Source organism: Callithrix jacchus, chromosome 10 (assembly GCF_049354715.1).
Source record: "Callithrix jacchus isolate 240 chromosome 10, calJac240_pri, whole genome shotgun sequence".
NCBI lineage: Eukaryota > Metazoa > Chordata > Mammalia > Primates > Cebidae > Callithrix > Callithrix jacchus.
The window spans coordinates 63,524,432-63,551,053 of record NC_133511.1 but is presented as its reverse complement, the minus strand read 5'-3'; the positions used below and the strand labels follow the sequence as shown (position 1 = coordinate 63,551,053).

At 40.0% G+C, this 26,622-nt stretch overlaps 1 protein-coding gene and 1 pseudogene across 3 annotated transcripts in view; both read right to left on the bottom strand.

Annotated features, from left to right (window-relative positions):
• Positions 1–24,586, bottom strand: part of PAK1 (p21 (RAC1) activated kinase 1) — a 97,346-nt gene extending 72,760 nt beyond the window's left edge. Inside the window, exons 1-2 of one of the 3 annotated variants that reach the window (XM_078340154.1) lie at positions 24,379–24,586; positions 6,110–6,320 (exon numbers count right to left, since the gene is read on the bottom strand). In XM_078340154.1, the coding sequence (XP_078196280.1) occupies positions 6,110–6,299 (190 nt within the window). In that variant the 5' untranslated portion in view covers positions 6,300–6,320; positions 24,379–24,586. The remainder of the gene's footprint in view (positions 1–6,109; positions 6,321–24,378) is intronic. The other 2 variants (XM_078340155.1, XM_078340156.1) reach the window with 2 other exon arrangements.
• Positions 10,772–11,396, bottom strand: LOC144578104 (small nuclear ribonucleoprotein Sm D2 pseudogene; annotated as a pseudogene).
• Positions 24,587–26,622: the final 2,036 nt, after the last annotated feature.

Here is a 26,622-nt window from a genome sequence, read left to right as displayed (position 1 = left end):
GTTGCAGTGAGCTGAGATGGCGCCACTGCACTCCAGCCTGAGAGACAGAGCGAGACTCCATCTCAAAGAAAAAAAAATAATTATTTAACTAAGTTACAGAAAATATATGCGCTTTGTAAACTAAAGAACTTCACAAACATGAGTTGTCATTAATATAAAAAACTGTTAGGTTTCTCAACTCATTCATTAAGATAGAGAAACTGGTTGAGGCAAGAAAGAAGAAAGAATCATTTTGATTTCATGTATCTAGAGATCTTGGGATTGAGAAAATAAAGTGGGAAAAGAAGCTTCTTTCTGATAGCATGGGAAATGAGGCTGACACTGCAAAATCCCATGTCTCAGTATAGCCATCAAAGTTTTAGCACAAATCACTGGCCAATTTTAAAAAATTATTTTTAAGCAGCACCTCTCATTGGCTCCACTAAGCTAATCTGAGCTAAAAGCAGTAAAACATTCCAAACTTGGAAAGATAAACACTGACATAGTCCAATGTTAAAATTAACTTTGCTAAACTCTTCCCAAGCTCAGAGAATTCCACTTTGCTTGTGAAAATGCAGCCAGAAAAAGATTTCAAACTAAATGCTGAAAGACTTCTTAGAATAAACCAAAGGCTCCAGATCCTAACCACAGGAACCAGGCTTTCCCACATGGAATTCTGCAACTCAGCATCACCTATTACAGGCCCTCAATTACAGCTTCTCTGTCCAATCATTTATGCATCCCCCAGGCACATACTGAGGCCATGCTAGAGAGGTCAGCATTAGGTAATGCCCAAAGACATTCTACCCACTGGCAGTTCAAGTCTCAACCAGTACTGCAGCCCACAGACAACTCTTCTTTCTCATCTCCCAAAAATCTCTTGAGAGACCCAAGATGACTCCTCTAGAAATTCCGACTCCAAAAGTCTGGATGGAATCCAGGCAACAGTATTTTTTATTTTATTTATTTATTTATGAGACAGAGTTTTGCTCTGTCACTCAGGCTAGAGTGCAGTGGTCTCAGCTCACTGCAATCTCTTTATTTATTTATTTTTGAGACAGAGTTTTGCTCTGTCACTCAGCCTGAAGTGCAGTGGCATGATCTCAGCTCACTACAACCTCTGGCTCCTGGGCTCAAGCGATTATCCTGCCTTAACTTCCTGACTAGCTGGAACTGCAGGTATCTGCCACCATGTCCAGCTAATTTTTGTATTTTTAGTAGAGATGGGGCTTCACCATGTTGGTCAGGCTGGTCTTGAACTTCTGACTTCAAGTAATCTGCCTGCCTTGCCCTCCCAAAATGCTGGGATTATAGGCATGAGCCATCATGCCCTGTCAATTTGTTTTTTCGGGGCGGGGGGGGTGGGGTGGGCAGTAATGGAGTTTCACTCTGTTGCCCAGCCTGGAGTGCAGGTGGCACAATCTTGGCTCATTGCAACCTCTGCCTCCCAGATTCAAGCAATTCTCCTGCCTCAACCTCCCAGATAATTGGGATTACAGGTACCCGCCACCACACCCAGCTAACTTTTGTATTTTAGTAGAGACAGGGTTTTGCCATGATGGCAGGCTGGTCTCGAACTCCTGACCTCAAGTGATCCGTCTGCCTTGGCTTCGCAAACTGCTGGGATCACAGGTGTGAACTACTGCAACCCCCAACCTCCTGTATTTTTTAAAAGAACCATGAGTGAGTCCAATGTGTAATCAGAGTTGAGAACAACTAAGAGAGATAGTTATGCTACAGTGGAACAGATCATTTAGGAAGACTTAGTACCACCCTTAGCCCTCCCACTTTCCACTTGTGAGACCCTGAGCAACTTATTTTTCTCTAAGCCTTAGCCTCCCCAATTAAAAATGAGTTGTTGTAGATATCAAAAAAAGAGGTTTCCATTTTTTTTAAATCCTCATATTTATATTCTATCTTAGTTTAGAAAATGCTTTTATATTTACTATGTCAAATGACGAAAGCCTACTAATGATATAGGGTGAATGGGAAGTGAGGATACTGCAACTAAAAGAAATTAAAAAGCATAAATATACAGCTGGCATAAATGCTCAAATACTACATGAAGGGCACACCACTTCAAAGACTACCAACATTGCTGTGTATCCTGCTAGGACTAAGTTGGGCAGCTTACTGGTTGAACAAAGTCTCTAAATAAAAGAAAAATACCTCAGACTTCTTTCATTTTGATGTATGCATTAATTTTAGCCATCAAGGGTCTTAAAGCAAAGGTGTGAAACCTATGTGCCCAGGGCAAATATAGAAAATCTATAGCCAAAGGATGAAAGATTGTGAGATCATTTTGCAAGAACTTGTTCTAACTCTGTATGTTTTCTACCTCTATGCTTTCAACCTATAGAGATGAAGTTTTGATCTTGAAGCTATGAGATGTATTTTCAGAACAGATTTAGCCTAGGGTTGCTCAGCTAGGATTTTCTACAGCTCTATCAGTGAATAAAGTATGTTACAATGGCCTAGTTTGTTTTCACCTATACTGACAAGCCTGATCTAGCCACACCTTTGCAATATCTCATTTATGTAACTATAGGATTCCAAAGCCAAAAGAAACATGCCTACTGCTCTGACTCTTCTTTTTTGGATGAAGGCACTGACATATACAGAAAAATAATTGACCCAGATCAGACAGCCAATTTATGGTAGAACCAAGATTATAATCCCAGTATCTGGAACCCCACTTTCCCATTTAGCACGTAAGATTGTCCCTTCAGATCCCAATGATGTCTGAAGGCTCTATTTCCATCTGCTGTTTCAGACAGGAATCTTGTTTTTCAAAAATCAGCTTTATTAAGATATAATTCACTTACCAAGCAATTCACCCATATAGTATAAAATTCAATGGCTTTTAATATATTCAGAGAGCTGGAAAGTCATCACCAAAATTAATTTTATAACATATCATCACTCCAAAGAGAAACCCCACCCCTCTTAGCAATCACCTCCTAGTTTTAATTGCCTCTCCCTCTCTGCAGCCCTAGGCAACTACTAATCTACTTTCTATCTATGAATTTACCAATGCTGCACATTTCCTAAAAATGGAATCATAGTATATGTGATCCTTTGTAACTGGCTTCTTTCACTTAACACAGCATTTTCAAGGTTCATTCACGTCATGGCATGGATCAAAACTTCATGTCTTTGTTATATTTCATTATATGGATAGTCCACATTTTATTTATCTATTCATCAGCTGATGGGAATTTGGGTTGTTTCCACTTTTTGGCTATTAGGAATGCTGCCATAAACATTCATGTACTGCTGGTAACTCTATGTTTATCTGTTTGAGGAACTGCCAGACTGTTTTCCACAGAGGCTGTACCATTTTACATTCCCACCAGCAATTATGAGGGTTGCAATTTCTCCACATCCTCACTAACACTTGTTATTATCTTTTTTATTACAGCCATCCTAGTGAGTGTGAAGTGGTATCTCATTGTGGTTTTGATTTCCACTTTTTGGAAATCAATGGCTAATGATTTCAGCATCTATTCATGTGCTTATTGGTTATTTGCATATGTTCTTTGGAGATATGTCTATTTAGATATTTTGCCCATTTTAAAATTATTTGTCTTTTGATTGTTGACTTGTAATAGTTCTTCTTTATGTAATTTAGATATGTGTCCATTATAAAGTACATGATTTGGGAAAATTTTCTCTTTTCTGTGTGTTTTTGCTTTCTGGATGGTGCCCTTTGAAACATAAATGTTTTTAGTTTTGATGATGCCTACTGGAAGAGAATCTTATTACCTTCCTAGTTTGAGTCAGCAAGAACAATTTAAACTTTTTAATTTAAAAAGTCCTCTTTCACCACATGTAGACACTTGGGCTGAAAGCCTGTTTATTTATAGAGATCAAGAACACTGGTTAAGATAAAATATTTTTTAAAAATACACATCTAAATTGAAGGATAAACAAAGTGGCTATATATGCGGAAGAAGATTGCAGGGCATTTACCACTGCCTCAGATCATACCCCTTGTACCAAGGAAGTTGGCAGCTACTATATGAAGGAATCGGTCAGGAAATCAAAGTTAAGCACCTTACCCATGTCTTTTTATTTTATTTTATTTTTATTTTGAGATGGAGTTTTGCTTTTATTGCCCAGGCTGGAGTGCAATGGCACGATCTTGGCTCACTGCAACCTCCGCCTCACAGGTTCAAGCAATATTCCTGCCTCAGCCTCCTGAGTAGCTGGGATTACAGGCACCCACCACCACACCCAGCTAATTTTTTTTGTTTTAGTAGGGATGGGGTGTCACCATGTTGGTCAGACTGGTCTCAAACTCCTGACTTATGGTGATCCACCCGCCTTGGCCTCCCAAAGTTCTGGGATTACGGGCGTAAGCCACTGCACCAGGCCTATTTTATTTTTTTAAGACAGGATCTCACTGTGTCGCCCAGGCTGGAGTGCGGTGGCATGATCATAGCTCAGTGCAGCTTCAAATTCCTGGGCTCAAGCAATCCTCCTGCCTCAGCGTCCCAAGCAGCTGGTTCTACAGGCGAACGCCACCATGCCCAGCTTTTTTTTTTTTAAGTAGAGACAAGGTCTTGCTATGTTGCCCAGGCTGGTCTCAAACTCCTGAGCTCAAGCGATCTTCCCACCTCACCCTCCCAAAGTGTTGGGATTACAGGCATGAGCCACTGTGCCTGGCCTTCTTTTCTAACCAATCTCACAAACCCACAGGGAAGGTAGAGTAGAAGGACTTATACACATAAAGATACAAGCCCAATAGACTCATTAAAAGTCCTTAATACTTCTCATTTCACTTATACAACAAACATTTACTATACATGAGATCTGCTTATAAGATGTATCTATATAAAGACATCACAGATGCAATGTGTTCAAAATCATCATCTTCCCTGCTCTCCAAACACCAACACTCCTAATTCATTCCTTCTTTCTGTGCTCTCTATTTGGCTAATGACACTACTATCTACCATCTCCCCTGATCTGTAGTTAGGCATGAGATATTTTCTGCAATTCACCATTGTGCTAGTTGTATCTGCTCTACCATGGCAGGTTTATATATAAAAAACATGTCTCAGTTCTGATTTTACCATATAGTCTACTAGCTATGCCTCCCAGTTTCTATTCATCAACAAAGGAGTAAAGAGACAGAGAACTAACATTCAAGTACCTTCTGTGTAGAAAGTACTCTATTAGGAACTTCGTATGTAGTCTTCAAAACAACTCTGTGAGCTAATATCTCAGTTTTAAAGATAGGAAACTAAAGGTCAAAGCAGTTAACTGGCATGCCTAAGATCACAAAGCTGGTAAGTGGTGACCCAGCTCCATCTAAATCAGAAGCTCATAAAAACTACTTACACACAGAAAGCCAGTATCTTTAGCATGCCATAAGAACAGGGCCCAGCAAATATACGGAGAACTTTACCAGAGCAACAGCCACTTAAATCAACATTTTTGGTATCAAACAAAAGACATCTTTTGTTGTTGACACCAAAACTTTATTTTACAACCTCGTCCACAAGGATCTTGGTGACCTTTTCATGTACACTGTTAAAATCCTGATTACTCTTCCATTAATAGAAGTTTTATCAATAAAAAGGAAATAAGCCTGCCCAGTATGATTTATTCATAGTAAACTCATGCTGAATCCTAGTTATCTCTGCATCTTTTTCTCAGCTGTTACTTGCCATTCTTATTGATACACAGTCCCCGAACCTGAAAGTGAGACTAGGAAGTCAGAATAAAGAAAAGGCAATCAAGATTTTGGAAAGAAAACATTTCCAATTGAAACTAATTCTGGGGTAAAAAAATTCCAAATAAAGACATTTCAATTTTTCTTACATTTTGTGACTTCATAAACAGTTTAAGAACTTAAAAAGTAAATAAATAAATCACTCCAGATTGTCCCAAATCTGGCAAGAGCATAATTATTCTCTTACAATTTTGCTCAGATATAGTTAATAGAGTATAAAAATAGGTTTATTTTCCATTTGGCTTCAGCCACTTTAGGAAGAAAGGGAAATCTTTAACTAGAAAAAAAAGCATTAAAGGAAAATTAAGTCAAAGATGATAGATCTTTTATCCAGGTAACTCAAAATAATTTTTTTAAAGCATACAAATGAGAAGAAATCAAATACTGTACTTTTATCTCCAGGTAGGATGGATCTGTAAAATCGGTCCTTCTTTTTCTTCTCTTCTGGGTTTGGAGGCAGAGGTTTAGAACCATGGTTTAGGGTTCCAGGATCTTTGCTGCCGGCTCCAATCATGGTGCTGGTATTTCTCATCGGAGGGGCTGGGGGTTTGTCTTGAATGTCTAGGCCGTTATTTGACATTGTCACCACCAGCAGCAGCTACTAGAATCAGAAATAACAATGTAACTGTCTTATTATTTTTGACCAAAAGGAAATACATGTTAAAAAAAATGCAAAGAATCCAAATTACACAGCCCTTCCTTCAGGGGCCAGCTCAAGCCTTCCACTGCACACTGTGATACCACTAGCCTATTCAGTCAATAACACTCACTGATGTATAAATGCCTACTATGTGCCAAGCACTGCTGAAAAATCACAATATCTTGCTTTTCTCTGCATTCCCATTCTGAGACATTGAAGAGCATGGAAAACCACCATGATGTAGTTGAAAGCAGAAATTTGGCCTAGCAAAAACTAAGTGTGGATCCCAGTACCACTTACTAACTTTAGAGAAATTCTTTAACATCTTAGATTTTATTTATTCATCTATGTGAAGATTAAATAAAACTGCTAACAACATTCCACATAGTGAATTCTCTGCCAACCTCTAATTTTATAACCTTAAACAACTTACACTTTCCCTCTCAGGAATGGACTGTATCAAGGGTCAGCAAAGCTGCTGTTTTTGTAAACAGTTTTATTGGAACACAGCTTTGCCCATTCATTTATGAATTGTCTATGGCTTTTTTTTCCGCCAGACACTGGCAGAGTTTAGTAGCTGCAACAGAGACTGCATGTCCACAAACTTAAAATATTTACTATCTTGCCCTTTATAGCAAGTTTGCTGACCCCTGAGACTATATAATCTCTCCAGTATCTCCCTCCTCTAAAATTCTACCTTGTTCTTTAAAAAAGAGATGGGATTCTTGCTCTGTCACCCAGGCTGGAATGCAGTGGTGCAATCATAGCTCATTGCAGCCTCAAACTCCAGGGCTCAAGAGATCCTCCCACCTCAGCCTCCAGAGTAGCTAGGACTATAGGCATGTACCAACACGCCCAGCTAATTAAAAAAAATTTTTAGAGACAGGTATCTCACTACGTTGGCCAGGCTCATCTCAAACTCCAGGTCTCAATCAATCCTCCCACCTCAGTCTCCCAAGCAGCTGGAATTACAGGGAAGAGCCACTGTGCCTGGCTTTCTTCTTCTAAATATAAAATAGTCAATGCAATAACCATGCTGTCCTTTATGGTGTAGAATTTACTGGCAAATTCTCCAGTCCTTCTGAGATACAGAAGGAATAAAATCTAAAAGATGGATAGGCCAGGCACAGTGGCTCACACCTGTAATCCCAGCACTTTGGGAGGTGAAGGCGGGTGGATCACTTGAGGTCAGGAGTTTCACACCAGCCTGGCCAACATGGTGAAATCCCCTCTCTACTAAAAATACAAAAATTAGTCAGGCATAGTGGCAGGCGCCTATAATCCTAGCTACTCAGGAGGCTAAGGCAAGAGAATCACCTGAACACGGGAGGCAGAGGCTACAGTGAGCTGAGATCACACCACTGGACTCCAGCCTGGGTGAAGGAGACTCTGTTTCTAAATAAATAAATAATAAAAGATAGGGGGGAAATTCCCTATCACACATTATCAATAGTTTTAATGAAAATATATTATTACCTTAAAATAAATGTCCTTGACAATGAATATGAATATATCCAGAGTTAAAATTTCTCATTAGTCTTCCATGCTGCAGTAGAAATTATATATTTAACCATGACTATTTAAAATATAAGCTCCTTGGAGTTAAACACAACATTGCTTTAGTGAATAATGGGTCCAAAAAACCAGCACAATAATCACCAAGAGCTTTCAGAAATATAGATATCCTGTTTTTCCTCCGTAAACTTTGATTCAGAATGGCTAAATTAAGGCCTAAATTCTGTATTTGGAAAATTAGTGATCCCACTGCCAATCAGATTTGAATACTACTGCTTCAGATATCAATTACTTAAATACTATAAATAAAATCTATAGGAGGTTTTTTTTTTTTTAACAATTTCTGATGAATAAAGAACTGATTCCCCCCACATCCAGTTTTTTCCTTAATCCTTTATCCAGGGGCTGTCAGTAATCTTAAAACATACTACTTTTCTACTTTTAAAACCCTTCATCGACATCTCAAAAGCAAGTTTTTGGCTTGCTTTTAGAGCCCTCTGTTATTTGATCAAACTCACCCATTAGTCTCATTCCCACCACTACCACTCCCTCTAATTTCCCTTATACTCTATCTACACCCAACTTCTCTAACTTCTTCAAATATCCCATAGCTTTTACACTTCTATCCCTTTGTGCATGCTGATACCGCTGCCTAGAATACCAATTTCCCTGTATTCCAACTATTAATTCACTCATCCTTCAAGGCTTAATTCAACTGTTATTTGATGAACCCATTTGGAAACGTGTCATCACTTTAAGAAGTTAGGTACCCCCTCCTCCATGTTCCCAAAGCAATGGTAACTTTCCAGGTTATCCTTTTTATTATTGCTGTTATAACTGTTTACAGGTATGTCTTCCCTAGGATCCAGAATGTTCTTCAAATATTGGGCCCAATTTTGTCATCTTTGTGATCCAACAATGCTTTACATAGTATCTAGCTCACAGTGAACTCAAATATTTTAATTAATCAAACTTTGCATAGAGATATATATCTTGCCTTTATGAAGTTTAACACAGATAAAATTCAAGGTTGTTCACTATGTGACATCTACCTGCCTTAAAACTAAGTCACTACACCTAGCACAGCCTAATTCAAACCACACCTCAGAAATCTGTTCCTCTTACTTGCGAAGTATTCTTATTTATACACACACACAGGCACACAGACATAGATACACACACACCCCAATGTGCTTCCTGTCTGTCAATGATTTCTCCCTTCTCTGACAGATAAAAATTTTACTCATCCATCAAGGCCAAACCCTAACCCCACTTCTTTGCATAATTCATCCTGACCCACCTTCGCAAACCAACTGCTCCTTCTCTTTTTAAACAAAAGAAATCAAGTAAGCAAAAACAATCTTGTTAATGTAGATTAACTCTGTGAGTGATGTGCTTTTTATCCATTTCTTCCAGTTTCACTTCCCAGATTTACCTTTGTTTTCCCTCCCAGCTGTAACTCAAGTCCCTCAGCTCTCCAAAGAGAACTTTTACTGTCTCAGTTCTCAAGTGTACCTTCCCACTCCAGGCTGCCAGTTCCAAAATTACACTCCCTGCAGCCACCTGATACCCTAGTCAGGCCCTTCCTTGCCTCCCAGGTCCTTCAACCAACAGCTTCATTGAATGTAACTTCATTTCAGGCCCACAGCCCATGATTATGCCAAGAAAGGTTTTGCCAACCTTCCTGATACAGGCTTTTCTCCATTTCTCAGTCCTCTTACTATGATTGGAGAATTCTGTGGTAAATCTTCACTTTCAAAGAGATTCCATTATTACTTAAAACCTAAAATATGTGTTGGAATCTAATTTGAATTATTTTACTACATTCTAACCTAGGTCATCCAGAGTATGCTTGAAAAGTCGCAAGGACAAGAAATCTAAAATCTCTAAAGACTGCTTATTCTATCTTTGATCATCTCAGTTAATGAGTTATCACTTATAATAAGCTCTTACACTGCACTGCAATAAATTGTTTACAGATGCGCTTTCCCTTTCACCCCTCTTCCCTGCTAGACTTAGACTATGAACATCTCAAGAACAAAGTTTATGTCCTACGTATTTCTCGATCCACAACACTAGGCCTGGTACAGAATAGGTAATCAATAAAGATTTGTTGAATAAACAAATGAATAGACAAAGAAAAAACTTACTTCTGTTAGTACTAAATCCTGTATCTTAGAGCTATTCAGAAAAGACCACTATCTCTTCCCCAGACAGAAATTTAAATACCTGAAATACTCTTTCAAGACCCCCCAAATGTATTTTCTCAATGCCAAACATTTCCGGGACCTTCACCTGTACTCACAGAACACAATTTTGTGCTTTCTTGATTACTTCCTTCTAAACTTACTTAACTTAGTGTTTTATACTACTTTCCAGTTTTCCTGCTGTCCTCCAACCAGCCCTTTCCTATAGGTTCTCTTTCCTCTTTTTACACTCATTGATCCCCTCAATGGTCACTCTGTATATCTACACTCACCATAATAATTAGCACATTTTTAAACCTATACCATTTTAAACTTTGTTTACAGGAAAACAGATCCAAAATTAGAAACATGCTCAACTTTTGAATAAGGAGAGCAAATATACCTTAATCTTCTAATAGTCTCTGTAAACCAAAGGTTTGGTAGAATGAAAAACCAATGCCTCCAACATGCTGCAATATAAAGCTAGGCTTGAAGCCAACCATTATGACAGCTCAGATAGCACCCTTCTATTCATCCTGGACAAAAAATGACTACAACAGACAGAGAGAAAGATAGAGTGATCACATTTTACCAATGTCCCAGAGGCTCAGGAACCTAATAATTGATGAGCAACTAATTATATTGAAGTATTAATTATGAATCAACTGAATGACTCTATAATTAAGGCAAGAGCACTGTGAGATTTCAAAAGGTAGGGCAATATTTTATTTTATTTTATTTTATTTTAGAAAAAAATGCAGAGCTTTGTTATTCTCAACACCAGTGGCAGCGGTCTCCATAGGATAGGGGAGTGAGTTCTGTCGATGGGTAGGGATAGGAGGCCCCTACTTGCCGAAGATGGGGTTCCACAGGACCACAATAACCGAGTCCCCGTGCAGGAACATCTTGGAGATGTAGCAGTCTTTGCTGACTGGCCTGGACTTCTTCTTGCCCTTGCTGCTCTCGGGTACCTCAGTCCACATGTCTTTCATGTTCTCCAGCACCATGTTGCAGTGCCTGTTGAAGGCCTTCACACGGCCCGGGAGTTTCTTATTGTCGCTGCAATTGATGAGCTCTTGGGTGTTATTCTTGACGGACTGGGTGTGCACAGAGTGGACCCATGTTAAATTCCTCCTCCTCTTGCTTCTGCAGCTCCTGTGGGGTCATCTCGCTCTCCAGCTTGTTAAGAAGGCTCATGTTGGTCGCTATGCTCTCGGTTCACTCCTGTTTCCTCCGCGTTGCTCGGTAGGGCAATATTTTAAAAGATGGTTGGAATTAAAGTCAGGAGACCCAGGTTTAAGTCCTAGCTCTGCCATTTATAAGCCATGGCCTCTGCAGAAGTCCCATCGTCTATGGCCTGTAATTAGATATTTCTTACTATGCAGTCTCTAGACTTAATACTAGTCAAGAGGCAACCAAGGAGGGGAAGTGATTTGTGCAATCACTTTTGAAACATGCTATAAAAAGCATAACGATACAGTGCTACAGTAGAAAGAAAGTAAAGAAAACACTTTTTAAGCAGCCACTATGTGTAAGTACTTTACATACTGATTCAAAGTAGACAGGGATTCAGGGAAGGAATGTGCTCACCAACAACTACTTCTTTCTACTCATTACCTTGGATTCTATAGTCACTGGTATAAAACAGAACCAAGTTAAAGATTTTAAGATGCACCTAACATCAAAGCCAGAGGCAACCTTGGATGTCATCTAACTTGACTGCCTATTGTTACAGTAGAAATGCTGAAGTCTGGAGTGCAAGAAGAAATCACCTAAGATCACACAGATAGAACCTTCTTTAAACTGGCAGAAATTTTACTTATCCTTCCCAGCAAAACTCAAACCTCATCTTTTCTTAATTTTTAATTTTTTGTAGGTACATAGTAGGTGTACATATTTATAGAATACATGAGATATTTTAGACACAGGCATGCAATGTGAAATAATCACATCATAGAGAATGGGGTATTCATCCCCTCAGGCATTTATCCTTTGTGTTACAAACAATCCAATTCTACTTTTAGTTATTTTTAAATGTGCAAGTTATTATTGATTATAGTCACCCTGTTGTGCTATCAAATAGTAGGTATCATTTATTCTTTCTATTTTTCTGTACCCATTAACCATCCCTGCCTTCCCACTAGCCCTCCACTACCCTTTCCAGTCACTGGTACCATCCTTCTATTATCTATGTCCATTAGTTCAATTGTTTTAATTTTTAGAACCCACAAATAAGTGAGAACATGTGATGTTTATCTTTCTGTCCCTGGCTTATTTCACTTAAGATAATGATCTCCAGTTCCATCCATGTTGTTACAAATGACAGGATCTCATTCTTTCTTGCGATTGAATAGTACTCCACTGTGCATATGTACCACATTTTCTTTATCCTTTCGTCTGTAAAGGGACACTGTGATTGCTTTCAAATCTTAGCTATTGTGAACACTGCTGCAACAAACAGGAGTGCAGATATCTCTTCAATATCTTTCTTGTGGGTAGATACCCAGTAGTGGGATTGCTCGATCATATGGTAAGTTTATTTTTAGTTGTTTTTTTTTTTTAAATCAGCCCTCATCTTTAAACTCTCTGCCAAAGAATTTTCCAACTATACTGTTCTTGAGGTAATTCTAGCCCCTTTGTGTTCTGCTACTTCTGATTTATGATTAGTTCAGTCAAATCTAGCCAATGGCAAATATAAAAATATATTCACACATTTGAGCTGGACTTGACTGACATTTACTAAATATCTACCATGAGCTAAATACAAGAGAAGATAAATGAATTCTTATTCCTCCAATCAAAAAATTATAAATACAGAATACAGAAGTAAACACATCTGAAAGTTATGTACACCTTTTGCTGCAGTTGCAGGTTCTTCATTCAAGTGCAGTTAAAATCAATACACTTTTATACGTAAGGTGCTATATATGCTAGAAACCAAGAATAGATGAAAGAAGACAGATAGGTAGATAGAGAGACAGATAGATAATGAATAATATACAACTTGACTCTAGAGACTATCATCATCTAGCTAACAAGGGGCAGGACCTAGAAAACCATAATGCTAGGCCAATTGTGAATAGTGCTGTAGAACAATACAAAGAGTAAAATGTCCAAACACAAAGGAAAGAAAGGTTAGATTGAATTTGAATGATCAGTGAAGTTTCAGAAAAGAGGTGGTAATAAGAGTAGCAGAACAAAAAGAACAAAAAGGTCAGACTAGTGGTCTTTAACTCTAGTCTATTAGAATCCCCTATGAGCTTTCTTCTTAAAGATCACTGGTGCTGAAGTTTTATACCAGTGCTGAAGTACTCAGGGAGAAGTATATTAATATCTGCAATTTATTTTCAAATGCATTTTAAGAAATAAGATTAAGGAACATACAGATATAATATACATGTCAATATATAATAGATATGATAAAGTTAGTATATGAAAATGTTAATGGTAGGAGAATCTTGGTGGTGGGTACACAAGTACTCACTATGAGGTTCTTTCAGTGTTTGAAATTTTTCCTAATAAAATGTTGAGGGGGAAAACATTAATGCTTGAACTCTACTTCCAGAGTCGTTGATTTAATTGGTCTGGGATAAGTCCAGCCATTGGTATACAGTGCTTGGTCCAAAGAAAAGAAACAATAAATGAGTGATTTTTCATGTAGAAAGGTGATGCATCTAGAGCACAGAATAACATAAATGTGAGAGTACAGTGTGGCAGAATGCAACATAAAGGACTAAAGTGGGAGACTGGAAAAGTGGGACAGTGCAGATCACAGCAGGTCTTTTATGTTCTGCACCATATACAGCACTAGTCAGAAAAATGGTCCATTCTAAGCAGTTCTAGAACTGCGCAATAAATGCCCCGTGTTAAAAATAAAAGATGGGGCTTTTAAATAAAAAACAAGGGTGTGGAGGGATAACAATGAGAAGAGGTATTGCCTGGAGGAGGAGACCATCTGCTACCCATGTGTACTGAGGACTCACTGATGCCTTGAGTTCACAAAATGGGACTAAGCACCAGAGAAGATAAATGAATTCCAGTACTTAGTCCAAGTCACATAATGAGACCTGGAGTTTAAGGGAGTCCTCTACACTACCTAATAGAGTTGTTAAAATTCTAAGAAACCATTTCCTCAGAAAACCTTTAGGACTAACCATTTTTACAACTAGGATTTTAGCATTATTTGGGCTGTTTTTAATAATCACTAACATTAGATCACACTTTGTAGTTTACAGAAAACTTGGAAATCCATTTGGTATCATTTTTCTTATTCATTTGTACAAATATTTATTCATGACCTAATGTTTGACAAGCTATGCACTTCATGCTGAAGATATAACAGTAAGCAAGTCAGAAGAAGTAAAGTTTCAGAGATGCTGCCAGTCACTCAGAGTCGTACAGCTAGTGGGCAGTAGAGACAGGAACCTGAAATTAGGTCTGTGTGGTGACAGAACCACTACACCACACTACACTGTTGACTCTAGAGGCAAAGGAATGGACTAGATAAGCTCTAATATTACCTCAAGAAGAAGAAATAAAACCTGTTCTATACACTAATTGCACTTCTTAGTCCCAACAGCCCAGAGCAGCTGCAACTGGCATGACCAACACTCCATCCAGAACTGGGGAGTACTGTATGCCCTTGACGCCTGGTTATGAGAATCTGATCTTTAATTAAATTGTGCCAGGAGGTTTTCTTTGGCAGGGGACTGGAATGCTGCAGTCTTGAATTTGCTGAGGGATGTCCTTCTAACATGTCAAAGACACTCCCACTATGTAGCCTGGGCCACTTGCTCTGGTTTAGCAACAACTGCTAGAGCAGCAGGGAGAAAACCTGTTGGCTGTTTCTGGGCTGTTAGGAAAGCTACTTTACTTTCTGATCATCAGTTTCCTTTTATGTAAAACACAAATAAGACCACCTACTTTACAGAGTTATCATGAGAATTAACAAGCATATATAAAAGCACCTAGCATTCTGCCTGACACAAAATAAATGTTCAATAAATATTTGTTCCCTTCTCCCACCTATCTTTCTAGTTTTTTGTCTCTACTATTCCCTAAACATGTCATTCCAGCTTAGTATGCTTTCATGTTCCTGCCTTTGCCTATACTGTTTTCTCTGCCTAAAATGTCCCAACTTGTCTACCAAGCAAACTCCTATTCATTCCTCAAGGCCCAACCTGACTTACTTCCTCTATGAAATCATCACAGAAGCCCCTCACCTCTATCTTTCCCCAAAATTTAAGAGATCCCACTACTGCTATTCCTGAAATGTAACAGCATTTTATATGCACTTCAATGCAACAATTTCCAAATTTTATCATATCAACTATAATCCATGCTTGTTGTCCTCACCAAGTCATGAATAACTCAAGGGAAAAAAGCTGAGTTTGTTTAATCTCTATATCCCCAGGGCTGACCCAGTACAGAGCTGGAACACACCTGGTAATTATCCAAGGTTCACTGACTAAGGCAGCCTGGGTTAGCTGGAAAAAAAAAAAAAGAGGGAGCTAAAAGGATACTGAAGAATCAGCCAGTTTTCTTTTTATAAAATAAAAATCTTTATTTTATGGGAACCTGGAACCTATAGGGGTATGCAATTTACCTAAGATCACGAAATGAAAGAGTGGCAAAAATATGACTAGCTTCTGATTATTCTCTTGAAAACACTCTTTCTATACTAATTATACAATTTGAGACAGAATGAACAAGTGACCATACCTGGAGGCTTCCTACAATTAGAATAGAATGAGAGACAGCAAAGTGAAGTGGAAAGGGCAGAGAAATTTAGAGTGAGAGACTGAAATTCTCTTAGGCTAGCTCTGTACCTCTAACCCTTCCCACCTACACAACTTCCTCACTCCTAACACCCTTACAGTCACTAGAGTTACTTCCAGAAACCAATAATTGTATGTCTTATCCTCTGCCTACCATCTTAGGAAATTCCTGACCTGCAACACCAGTTGAGTTACTGCCGATAATTAAGGCAAAAATTCAAATTTCACCTTCAAACCTCCAAACCTCCCATTGGATGATATACAATGATATAAGTTGAGGTCCTTACAATCTGAGAGCTAGAAGGAACCACAAAGGGGCCACCCCTTCAACCTCTCAGGAAACAATGGAATCTATTGTACTGTCTCCTTGTTGGTTGACCTTCCAGCCAATCTCTGCCTGAACATGTCCTGATTTCCCACACTGTCATCCATGACAGAAGTAAATGAAACTCTCATCTCCAACCTTTTCTGTAAACTCTCTAACCTGACCAAATTCCCTCCCCCATCCATTTCCAAACCATGTATTTCTCTTCCTCTTGTAAAAACCTCTATTTTCCTTTGAGTAGCTTCCACTGCCTGCTATCACATGTCTTTGCAGCCTGCTACTCACTTTCTGGTCACTCCCACTGAAAGGCTTTAGTTCCTGGTTCAATGTTCTTCTGAACCCCTCTAGTCATCATTCTAGGTGACTTCAATAGCCGCAATGATGATCGTGTCAACACCCTGGTGGCCACTTCATTTTCTGACCTCCAGTCCAAGTTAGCCATTACTCTCATGATTACACTCAGGACCTTATCACCAAAATGTGCAACAATTCCAATATCTAGAATAAACCATATATACTTCAAATACAACCTCCTATCCATGCAGCTCACGAATTTTAGTGGAAATTGCTCAAGAATTTCCACTATAATTCCTTGACTTCAATTTGAGTTCCAATAAACCATCCAGCAGTCCCCTGCCTTTTTTCCTCTCTTTATCTAATCATAGTCCAACAAAATTACTCAAACATCAAAAACCATCAACCCCTTACCCTTCCCCCCTTTTCCAAAATTAAACTGGCAAAAATCCCAGCTTTGGGATAGTTGAACTCAACTTTCTCCCAACTGTCATTAGACTGAAGCAGCCAAATGTCTGAGAGAACATTATAAAATCCAGTTAACTGCTTTCACTTAAAAGTTATGATTACCTTCTGCTTTGGTCTGAATGTGTCCCCCAAAGTTCAAGTATTGGAAACTTAATCTTCACTGCAAGTGTTGAGAGGTGAGATAATTAGAAGGTGATTGGGTCATGTGGACTCTGGCCTCATGAATGGATTAATGTCATTATCATAGGAGTGGATTAGTTATCAAGATAGTGGGTTCCTGATCAAAAGGATGAGTTCAGCCCCCTTCCCTTGTTACTCTTGCTCTCTTGCCCTTGCACCTTCCACCATGGAATGACACAGCAAGAATGCCCTCAGCAAATGCAGGCACTCCGGACTTCTCAGCCTCTAGAACTGGAAGAAATACATTTCTTTTCTTTAGAAATTACCTGGTCTGTGGTATTCTATCATAGCAACACAAAATAGAGTAAGACAGTTTTCCTACATATAATTATCTTACCTCAAATGGGAATTCAATTGGATTTCCCACTAACCCTTCCCTTTAGCTAATGAGCTTACTTTCAATGGGAAATCAGAAATCTTGGCAGAACTACATCTTCCTACCCCCAAATCTATGTGCCTCCCTGTATCTTCATCTATGTTCTCCTTCTTCCTTCCAGTTACAATGAAGGAGGTGTTCTTCCTCTCATCGAAAGCCAATTCTCTTTCATCCTTGTATTCCTTCACTCCTCATCTGGAATAATCCCCTCTTTCAGCTATGTCAAGCTTTCCCTCTCTGTTAGATATATTCAGTCATTCAACAAACATTTATTGAGTATCTACAATGTACCAATACTAATCTAGTTAAATAAGAAAGGCCCTGTTCTCATAGAGTTTATGGTCTAGGAATAGAAGCAGACAGAAATAAGCAAATAAAAACACACCATCAAGTCGTGGGAGAAGCATGGGGGATGGTACATAAGAGAAGATAATCAAGACGGGCTTCTCTGAGAAATAGTTACTTAAGACCTCAATTAAATGAGACAGCAAATCACAGCAATATCTGGAAGAGCATTTTAAGCAGAGGGAGCAACAAGTACAAATGTCTTAGATGAGAATATACTGGACACATAGAACAGCAAAAAGATTGGCAAGACTAAAGTTGAGTAAACAAAGAGAAAGGTGGTAAGAGACGTAGATGTAGCCAGAGGTCAGATTGTGCAGAACTATTTATAGGCCACAATTTGGCTTTTGCAGCAAGTGTGGGAAGACACTGAAGGGTTTTGAGCACTGATCTATGTTTTTAAATAGACCGCTCTAGCAGCAGAGGAGAATAGGCGGCAAGGAAACAATGCAGAAGTGGAGAGACCATTAGGGCGTTATTACAATAATCCAGGTAAGAACTAATGGTGGCTCAGATGACTGGCAATAGGGGGAGAGAAGTCAAAGGCAGATACATTTTGAAGGTAGAATCAAATGGTTTAAAGACTAGATATAGCATGTAATAAAAAAGGAAAAATTAAGATGATACTTAAATTTCTGGACTGATCTGAGAAATACTGAGTGAATATAAACAAGCTTTGGTGTCTCCTATTCAAAGACAGAGAGACAGACAGACAAACAGACAGACAGACACACACACACACACACACACACACCCCTCCCTTAACACCCAAATCTTCCTCCAAATACCACTTATTTCTCTGCTCCCTTTTGTAATAAAACTTCTCAAAAGAACAGTCTACTTAAACTATCTCCACTTCTTCCCCTTCGGTTTGCCAACTAACAATTTACCATTTCATCAAAAGCAGTCTTGTCAAGATTATCAGTTATCCCCATTTTGCCAAATCAAATGCGCATTTTCCATCCTCACCTTACTCAGTATCTTTGCAGCATTCAATGTAATTGACCTCTCTTCTCTTTCAAATACTCTAGGGAAGAACACTCACTTGGTTTTCCTTCTATCTTTTTGTCTACTCCTATCTCCTTTGCAGAATCCTCCTTCTCCAGCTATCATCCACACATCCAAGACTTGTAACCTTCCTTGCTCGGAATCTTCCTTACTGATATACTACACTTTCCCCAAGATTATTTCCTCCATTCTCATGGCTTTACATATTATTAATATATTGATGATGTCCAAGTTTTGGTCTCTAGACAAAACAGCTCTCTTTTAGCCTAAAAACTATCTATTAGACAACTCCACCTGTGTTTCTCATCAGTATCTCAAATCTAACAAAACCAAATGGAATTCCTGGTTTTCACAGCATCATCATGAGTTGTACTTATATCTGTTTACTTATTATACATCTTCCTTAATAAATGATAAGCTTTGTAAAGGAGCAATAATAAGCTTTGTAAAAGAGTTTACTCTTGCCAAGTCCTATTTAGTTGCTAAGTATACACCAGTAAGCACAGCAGACTTACCAGTGTATACTTGATAACTAAATAGGACTTGGCAAGCGTACATACTCAGGGCCAGGTGCACCTGTAATCCCAGCACTCTGGGAGGCTGGGGTGGGTGGATCACTTGAGCTCAGAAGTTTCAGACCAGCCTAGGCAATGCGGTAAAATCCTGTCTCTACAAAAAATACAAACAGTAGCCAGGTGTGGTGGCACACACCACCAGTAGTCCCAGCTACTCTGGAGGCTGAGATGGGAGGATTGCTTAAGCCAAAAGGTCAAGGCTTAAGTAAATCAGCTGAGATTGTGCCACTACACCCTAGGCTGGGCAACAGAGTGAGACCCTATTTCAAAGGAAATAAAAGAGTAAACACCCAGTATAGACACCAATTTACTAGACCCTGTCTCTGACCTCAAAAGTCTCACAGACTACTGGGAAAAGCAGATATTAACCACAATAACAATACAAAATGATAACTGCCATTACTGGGTGGTGACAGGAAAGATATAGGTGCTGCATGAATCCGGAAGAGGGGGCCTCAGGAGTCAGGGGACTTGTGGAGTAAGTATAGCTAGTAAGTGCCTACTATATAATTATTTTTCTTTTATTATATAATTATTTTTAAGCTTTATAATAACCCTTCAAAGTAGGTATAAATATCTTCCATTTTTATATATGAAGCTTAAAAAAATTAAAAATCAAGTAACCAGTAAGTGGTAGAACCAGAATTTGAACTGAAGTCTTAAAAATCTACTTTTAAGTGCTCCCTCCCGTTTTTGTTGTTACATCATAAGAAGTCATTAAAATATCATTTATAATTGCCACCTACTCTCTGTATGACCTTAAATAAGGCACATACTTCGTGGTCTCTGACCATGAAGCTCAATCACTAGTCTCTAAAGCCCTATCTACCCCACCCCTTTTCCATTACTCATCAAGGATTGAGGCTCAATCCTCTCCCATTAGTCTGTGAGTTTTTTGAGGGCAAAGAAAGGGTCTAGTAAATCTTGGTGTCCATATTGAGTGCCTACTCTTGCCTGTCAGTGGCAACCCTAGGTTTTCAGGCTATAGCATCTGAGCATTTTTTCACAGCTTGAAAATGCATTCAGGAACAACCACAATAACATCTATATAGCATTTTACAAAGCATTTTCACACATTCATTATTTCATCTGATCCTCGCCAACCCTATGAGGCATTAAATCCCTATCCTACAGAGGCCAGTGGAAGTAAAAATGCCTAGCCTAGCTGCATCTGACCTCTGAACTCTACAGCCTGCCAGAAATTGAATTTAAGAAAATGGAGAGGGGAAGAAGGGAAGGAAGAGATCAAATGACTCGTAAAGGGAGCTCAGCACATAGTCACCCAAGTAGCCTCAAGCCAGAAGTTAACAGGGAAAAAGCCTTTTCCCTTCCAAGGTAATGAGTGTTTGTTTGGCCATGGCACAGAGACCTACCACATGAGATTGTTCTTTTTTTCATGTCAGCAGTACCTACAGTCTAGCCCCAAAAGTAGGCAGAAAAGAAGATACAGGAAAACTCTTTTGTACACCGTATGTATACACAAACTCAGGAGATAACAGAGGATAAGAAAATAGATATCACCTTTAGAGAAGACTTAAGTTTAGGTCCTAGCTCTGTCTTGCTAAATCAAATGTGCCTTCTGCATTATCACAGCCCCTTGTGCTTCCTTCTACAATACTTACCACATGAGATTCCATATTCCTTGACCTGCATTTGAGGGCAGCAACTGAGTACAATTTCAATTTTTGTATACCTAGGAACCTAGTACCATAACTAGCTTAGTTATGATGGTTCAGAGATATTTGATAATGGATGGATGCAATATTCAAAGCTTTTTTTATATAAATACATTCCACATTCTAGTGTAGACAGTGAGTACCAATAAACCAGCAACCTTGTCATTCTCATCTCTGCTTTCCCTCTAATTCCCCCACTTTAAGGACACTGCTCACAGAAATTTTGTTGATTAACAAAGTGAAGAGACAACCCACAAAATAGGAGAAAATATTTGTAGGCTATTCATCTGACAAAGATTAATAAACAGAATATTTAAGAAGCTCAAACAACTTAATAGCAAAAAAACAAGTAACCCAATTTTAAAACAGTCAAAGATATGAATGGACATTTTTCAAAAAAAGACATATAAACAGCCAACAGGTACATGAAAAAAATGCTCAACCATCAGAGAAATGCAAATCAACACCACAATGTGGTATCATCTCACTCCAGTAAAAATGGCTTATATCAAAAAAACAGGCAGAGGCTGGGTATGTTGGCTCACGCCTGTAATCCCAACACTTTCGGAGGCCAAGACAGGCAGATCACTTGAGCCCAGGAATTCATGACCAGCTTGGGCACCATAGGGAGACCACACCTCTAAGAAAAAAATTTATTTATTTTTTTAATTAACTAGGCATGTTGGCATGTGCCTGCAGTCCCAACTACTTGAGAGGTTAAGGTAGGAGAACTGCTGGAACCTGGGAGGTTGAAGTTGCAGGAGGCTATGATTGTGCCATAGCACTCCAGCCTGGGCAACAGAGCAAGACCCTGTCTGAAAAAAAAGAAAGAAAAAGATAGGCAATAATAGATGATGGCAAGGATGGAGAGAAAGAAGAACCCTCATATGCTGTCAGTGAAAATGTGAATTAGTAGAGCCACTAAGGAGAATAGTATGGAAGTTCCTAAAAAACTAAAAATAGAACTACCATATGATTCAGCAATTCCACTATTGGGTATATATCTAAAAGAAAGGAAATCAATATATGAAGGAGATAACGCACTCCCATGAATACTGTGGCACTATTCATAAAAGCTAAAATGAAAATGTGTGTGTGTGTGTGTGTGTTACACATGTAACACAATGGAATATTATTCAGTCATAAAAAAAGAATGAAATCCTGTCATTTTCAGCAACATAGATGACATTGGAGGCCATTTTGTCAGGTACAGGAAGACAAATATCACATGTTCTCACTCATATATGGAAGGTAAAAAAGTGTATCTCATGATGATAGAGTAGACTGGTGGTTACCAAAGGCCAGGAAAGGGAGTGGTGAGGATGAAGAAGGAGAAAAGGATATAAATGTCCTTATTAAAATGGAACTGTACACTTAAACATGATAAACATGGTAAATGCTTTCACATTTTTTAACTAAAAAAAATTTGCTGAGTAGAAATCAGTCCAAAAAGCCGGTCAGCAAAGGGGAAGATAATTAACCTACATAGTCCTCTTCCCCACACTATAATCTTTCTCTTTCTACATATACCCTGACCCCAAATAACCCCTATCTTGTCCAGGCTACCGTCTTTTTCAAAGAGCACTGTCTTCTCCCCCAGGCCTCCTCCTCCTCCTCCTGTCCCTCTATCCTGCTATCCTCCCTCTTCTTCCCTGGGCTACCTCCTTTTCTCCAGATCAGCACTACCTCACAGCTGCCAGAGTCTCTGGTCCTCCCAGTCATTCATCTCACTAAAGGGAACTTGAACCTCTGCCCAACACTACTTGACATTTTTGCTCTCCTCCCACTCAAGCCCCCCACTTCCCATCTTGCTTATTACCTACTGCCTACCTGCTGCCCCACCACCACCAGAAAAGAAGACAGGAAACAAATGCAGGAAGAAGAATTGCTTGTTGGCAGGCCCAAGGCAAAGCATAGAGGCAGTAAGGAGAGAGAATGGTATTTGGGGAAGATAGAATTTGGAGGTAAAAGCTAGAAGCAAGTGAGTTAGGTAGAAAACAATGTTTGGACCTCACAAACACAGCAGAAGGTCCCTAAAAACCAGTAACCTACTAACAATGAGAAAGCTTAACCAAAAATTTTAAGAAAAGAGAAGAAAGCCTAATCGAGAGGAGGAGGATCCGAGAGAAGGAAGGAAAGACTGGCTACAGAGGGGGAGAAATAGGAAAGGGGAAGCACGAGGGGAGGAGGAAGGGTGAAGAGAGGGTGGGAGAAAAGGTAGGCAGGAGGCAGGGCTAAGACAGGAAAAATCAGGAGGAGAAAATAGAAGAGTGAGGAGAGGAAGAAGACGTAGAGTCATCAAAAAACTGGGGGAAGGAAAGAGTTCCAAAATAATTAAAGTAGGTTATTATCAGGCCTGACATGAACTTCTTGGTGCCAGATAATAAAGAAGGAAGGAATTATAGTGATTAAGATATTACCACAGCCAGGTCTGTCATTAACTTAGCAGAATAAGGAAGGAGCTCCAGAGAAGAGAGTCTAGTTTAAAGCAACTTTATACCTAAAGACAGAAAAATTGGCCAGTTTAGAACCATTAACATACCTTGACCTTCTACTTCCCAACCCTGCCTCCCTACACCTAACACACCTACACACCACACTAAAATAAGCATTAGCATTCTCAAGCCTCTGCCTTGCCTCTGAAGAACCAGCAAGAGGCCATTCAAAAGGCTGGCTGGAAAACAGTATGGTCTATTTCCCAAGTTCTCCTCTCTTCTGCAGTGTTGAGGGGAACATCTCTGCAGCCCATTTTAGCATTTTAAACCAGCTCACCTTTCCAAAAGATGGTCTGAAGGCTTGGAAAGCCAGAGTAACAAACAATGTCAAGTCCTTCACTGCACAGATAAGGCAACTGAAGATGTCTGAATAGGACCAGTCCTCCCAGGTCTCCTGTCTCCCAGTTCACTCAACCTCTTAACAGAGAAAAGCCCCACAGTCCCAACAGGCCAGCTGCCAAGCCAAGATAGAGGAAAACATCACCTTGGCCACCAAGCAGAAGGGGGCTTGCAAAGAAGCAGAGTTCCTGAGGCAGAGCAGTTCCCCAAAGGCGCAGCTTCCCCTTTACCCACTTCCCTGAGCAGAGCTCCGATTCCAGTGCAGGCCTAGTTCTGGGTGGGCTCATCTAAAGGTTCCATACCCTCAGCCCCTTCTCTCATTTAGGGTCCCTTAAGGTAAGAGGAAAGTAAGATACCCCTCAAAATCTACTGAACCCCGTGTCACCACTCTCTGAAGGCCTGCGGAGATTCCTCCAGAACCCGGCCCATCTAGGCAAGCCCCACGCAGGGCCAGCATTACCTGGTGGGGAAGGCTGGCCCCGGCATCTCTGGCGATTGTTTCTGTCGCAGAGCTGCACCTCTCCCTGCCCAGCCGGGTTCCCGCAAGGCCCCGTCTCCAAGGGCTCCGCTCAATTCGGCTGGGCTGGGCTGCTCTGGGCTCCTGGCAGCTCAGCCGCCAGCTCCCGAGGTGCAGCACGCTCGCGCCCTCGCAGGGCGGCAGCGAAGGCGCTGCGTCGGGGTTGGTGAAACAGAAGGGGCGGGGGAAGAAAGGAGGGAAGGAGGCGGGAGGAAGCCGCGCGCGCTTCTCCTCTTCTGCAAAGCAGCGCTAAGGGCGGGGAGAGGGCTATCTTCCCACACCCAGTCTCCAGCAAGAGGTAATTTCTCTCCAAGGCCAGGTTTTTCAGTGCTTGTCAGAGTCCTGCGTGAGCTCCAGAGTCAAGGAATGCAACCAGTGCTCCTCTGTGCTTTAGTTTCTACAGCTGAGTATAGAGGAGTCTCTTCTAGGATTCCTCAGGTTAGACCTAGGATTCAGATTAGGCCTCAGAGAAAGAGATACACTTCCTCCCTCCCCCAACGTGCCAGGTTCTAATTCTAATGCTCCAGGAAGAGCTAGGTGGGCCCTTGTAGCTGCTTCTAAGCAATGAAAGCTTAGCAGCTACTACCTCATCATCATCATCATCATCATCATCATCATTATTTTGAGACAGTCTTGCTGTGTACCCAGGCTCCAGTGCAGTGGCTGGATCTTGGCTTACTGCAGCCTCGAACTCCCTGGGCTCAGATGATCCTCCTGCCTCAGCCTCCCAAGTAGCTGGGACTATAGGTGCCCACCACCACACCTGGTTATTTTTGTATTTTTTTTGTACAGATAGGGTCTGTCATGTTGCCCAGGCTGGTCTCAAACTCCTGTTCTCAAGCAATCCTCCTGTCTCGCCCTCCCAAACTATGGACTACAGGCGTGAGCCACCACATCTGGCCACTGCTATCATTTATTAAGAACTATTGTGTACCAGGTACTTTATAAATTCTATGTCTCTCTCAAAACAACCTTATGAGGTAGGCACTATACCAATTCATATATGTCAAAACAGAGGTCCAGGGAAAATGTGGGCTCATACAATAAGTATTTTTTAACCAACTATTGTGTTTTTGTGTATCAGGCGTTGTGAAGGAACCTGAGCTGAACAACACAGTATAGAAACCAACATGGTCCAGACTAGTAGTGCCTCTAGTAGTGCCGCCCAATTACTGAAACAATAAAACACACCTTCACGCATTTGCAAATGCTCCCTAGGAGGCAGTATTACCCCACTTCTCCCCCTCCCAAACCCTGCTCTTAAGAGACCTGACAGAAGTCAGATTATGTGGTGTCTCTTTCGGGTCATAACTAGGAGTTAGGCTTTTGTCACAAGTTTTAGCTGTGGGAAGGCTCTGGTAGGTTTGAAAGCAGAATGACAAACTCTAACTTACATATTTTAAAAGATCACTGGCTGTTTAGTGGAGAAAGGGGTAGGAGTGGAAATAAGAAAACAAGTTAATGTTCTCTCAGAGATTCAGATAACAGAAAATGGTAATGATTTAGACTAACACATTGTAAGATAACATAAAAAGAAGCAAGCATATTTTCTAAAGACACTTAGAAAAAGCAACAGCAGAACTTGGTGGAAAACAGAATACGATGAGTGAAAGAAGTCAGTGACTTCCCCAAGACCACATATCTGGTAAATGCTCAGCCCTCCTGTCCCTGGTCTAACTTCTAAGCCAATGTTTACTTATTTATTTATTTCTCTCTGCCATACTATGTACAAGAGACCACCATTAGTTATCTCTGTATCAATTGCTGTATCCCTCTTTCTATTGCCAACAAAGAGCAGGTAACTCTTCAGGATTAAGCCTGAAGAATGAATTAAATGGGCTAGAGAGAAACTTTATGGTATCTATCCATTTTCTCTGACAAATGTCTACACCTCCATTCAATGTGCCTAAATTAGTCTAATTGCAGGGGATGTAAGGAAAGAACTCCATGAAGAAAGAACCTGCCTCTCCTGTTAAGTATCATTCGCCCTTCCCAGGCCCTAAATACTCATGCTGTTCCAACTAACAGAAGTCCCAAATTTGATAGAAAAGACAGAGAATTTACTGAGGATACCACATTAAAGAATGAATTTGGTCAGCCAGGCACAGTGACTCAACCTGTAATCCCACCACTTTGGGAGACTGAGGTGGTAGATCACTGGAAGTCAGTTCAAGACCAGCCTGGCCA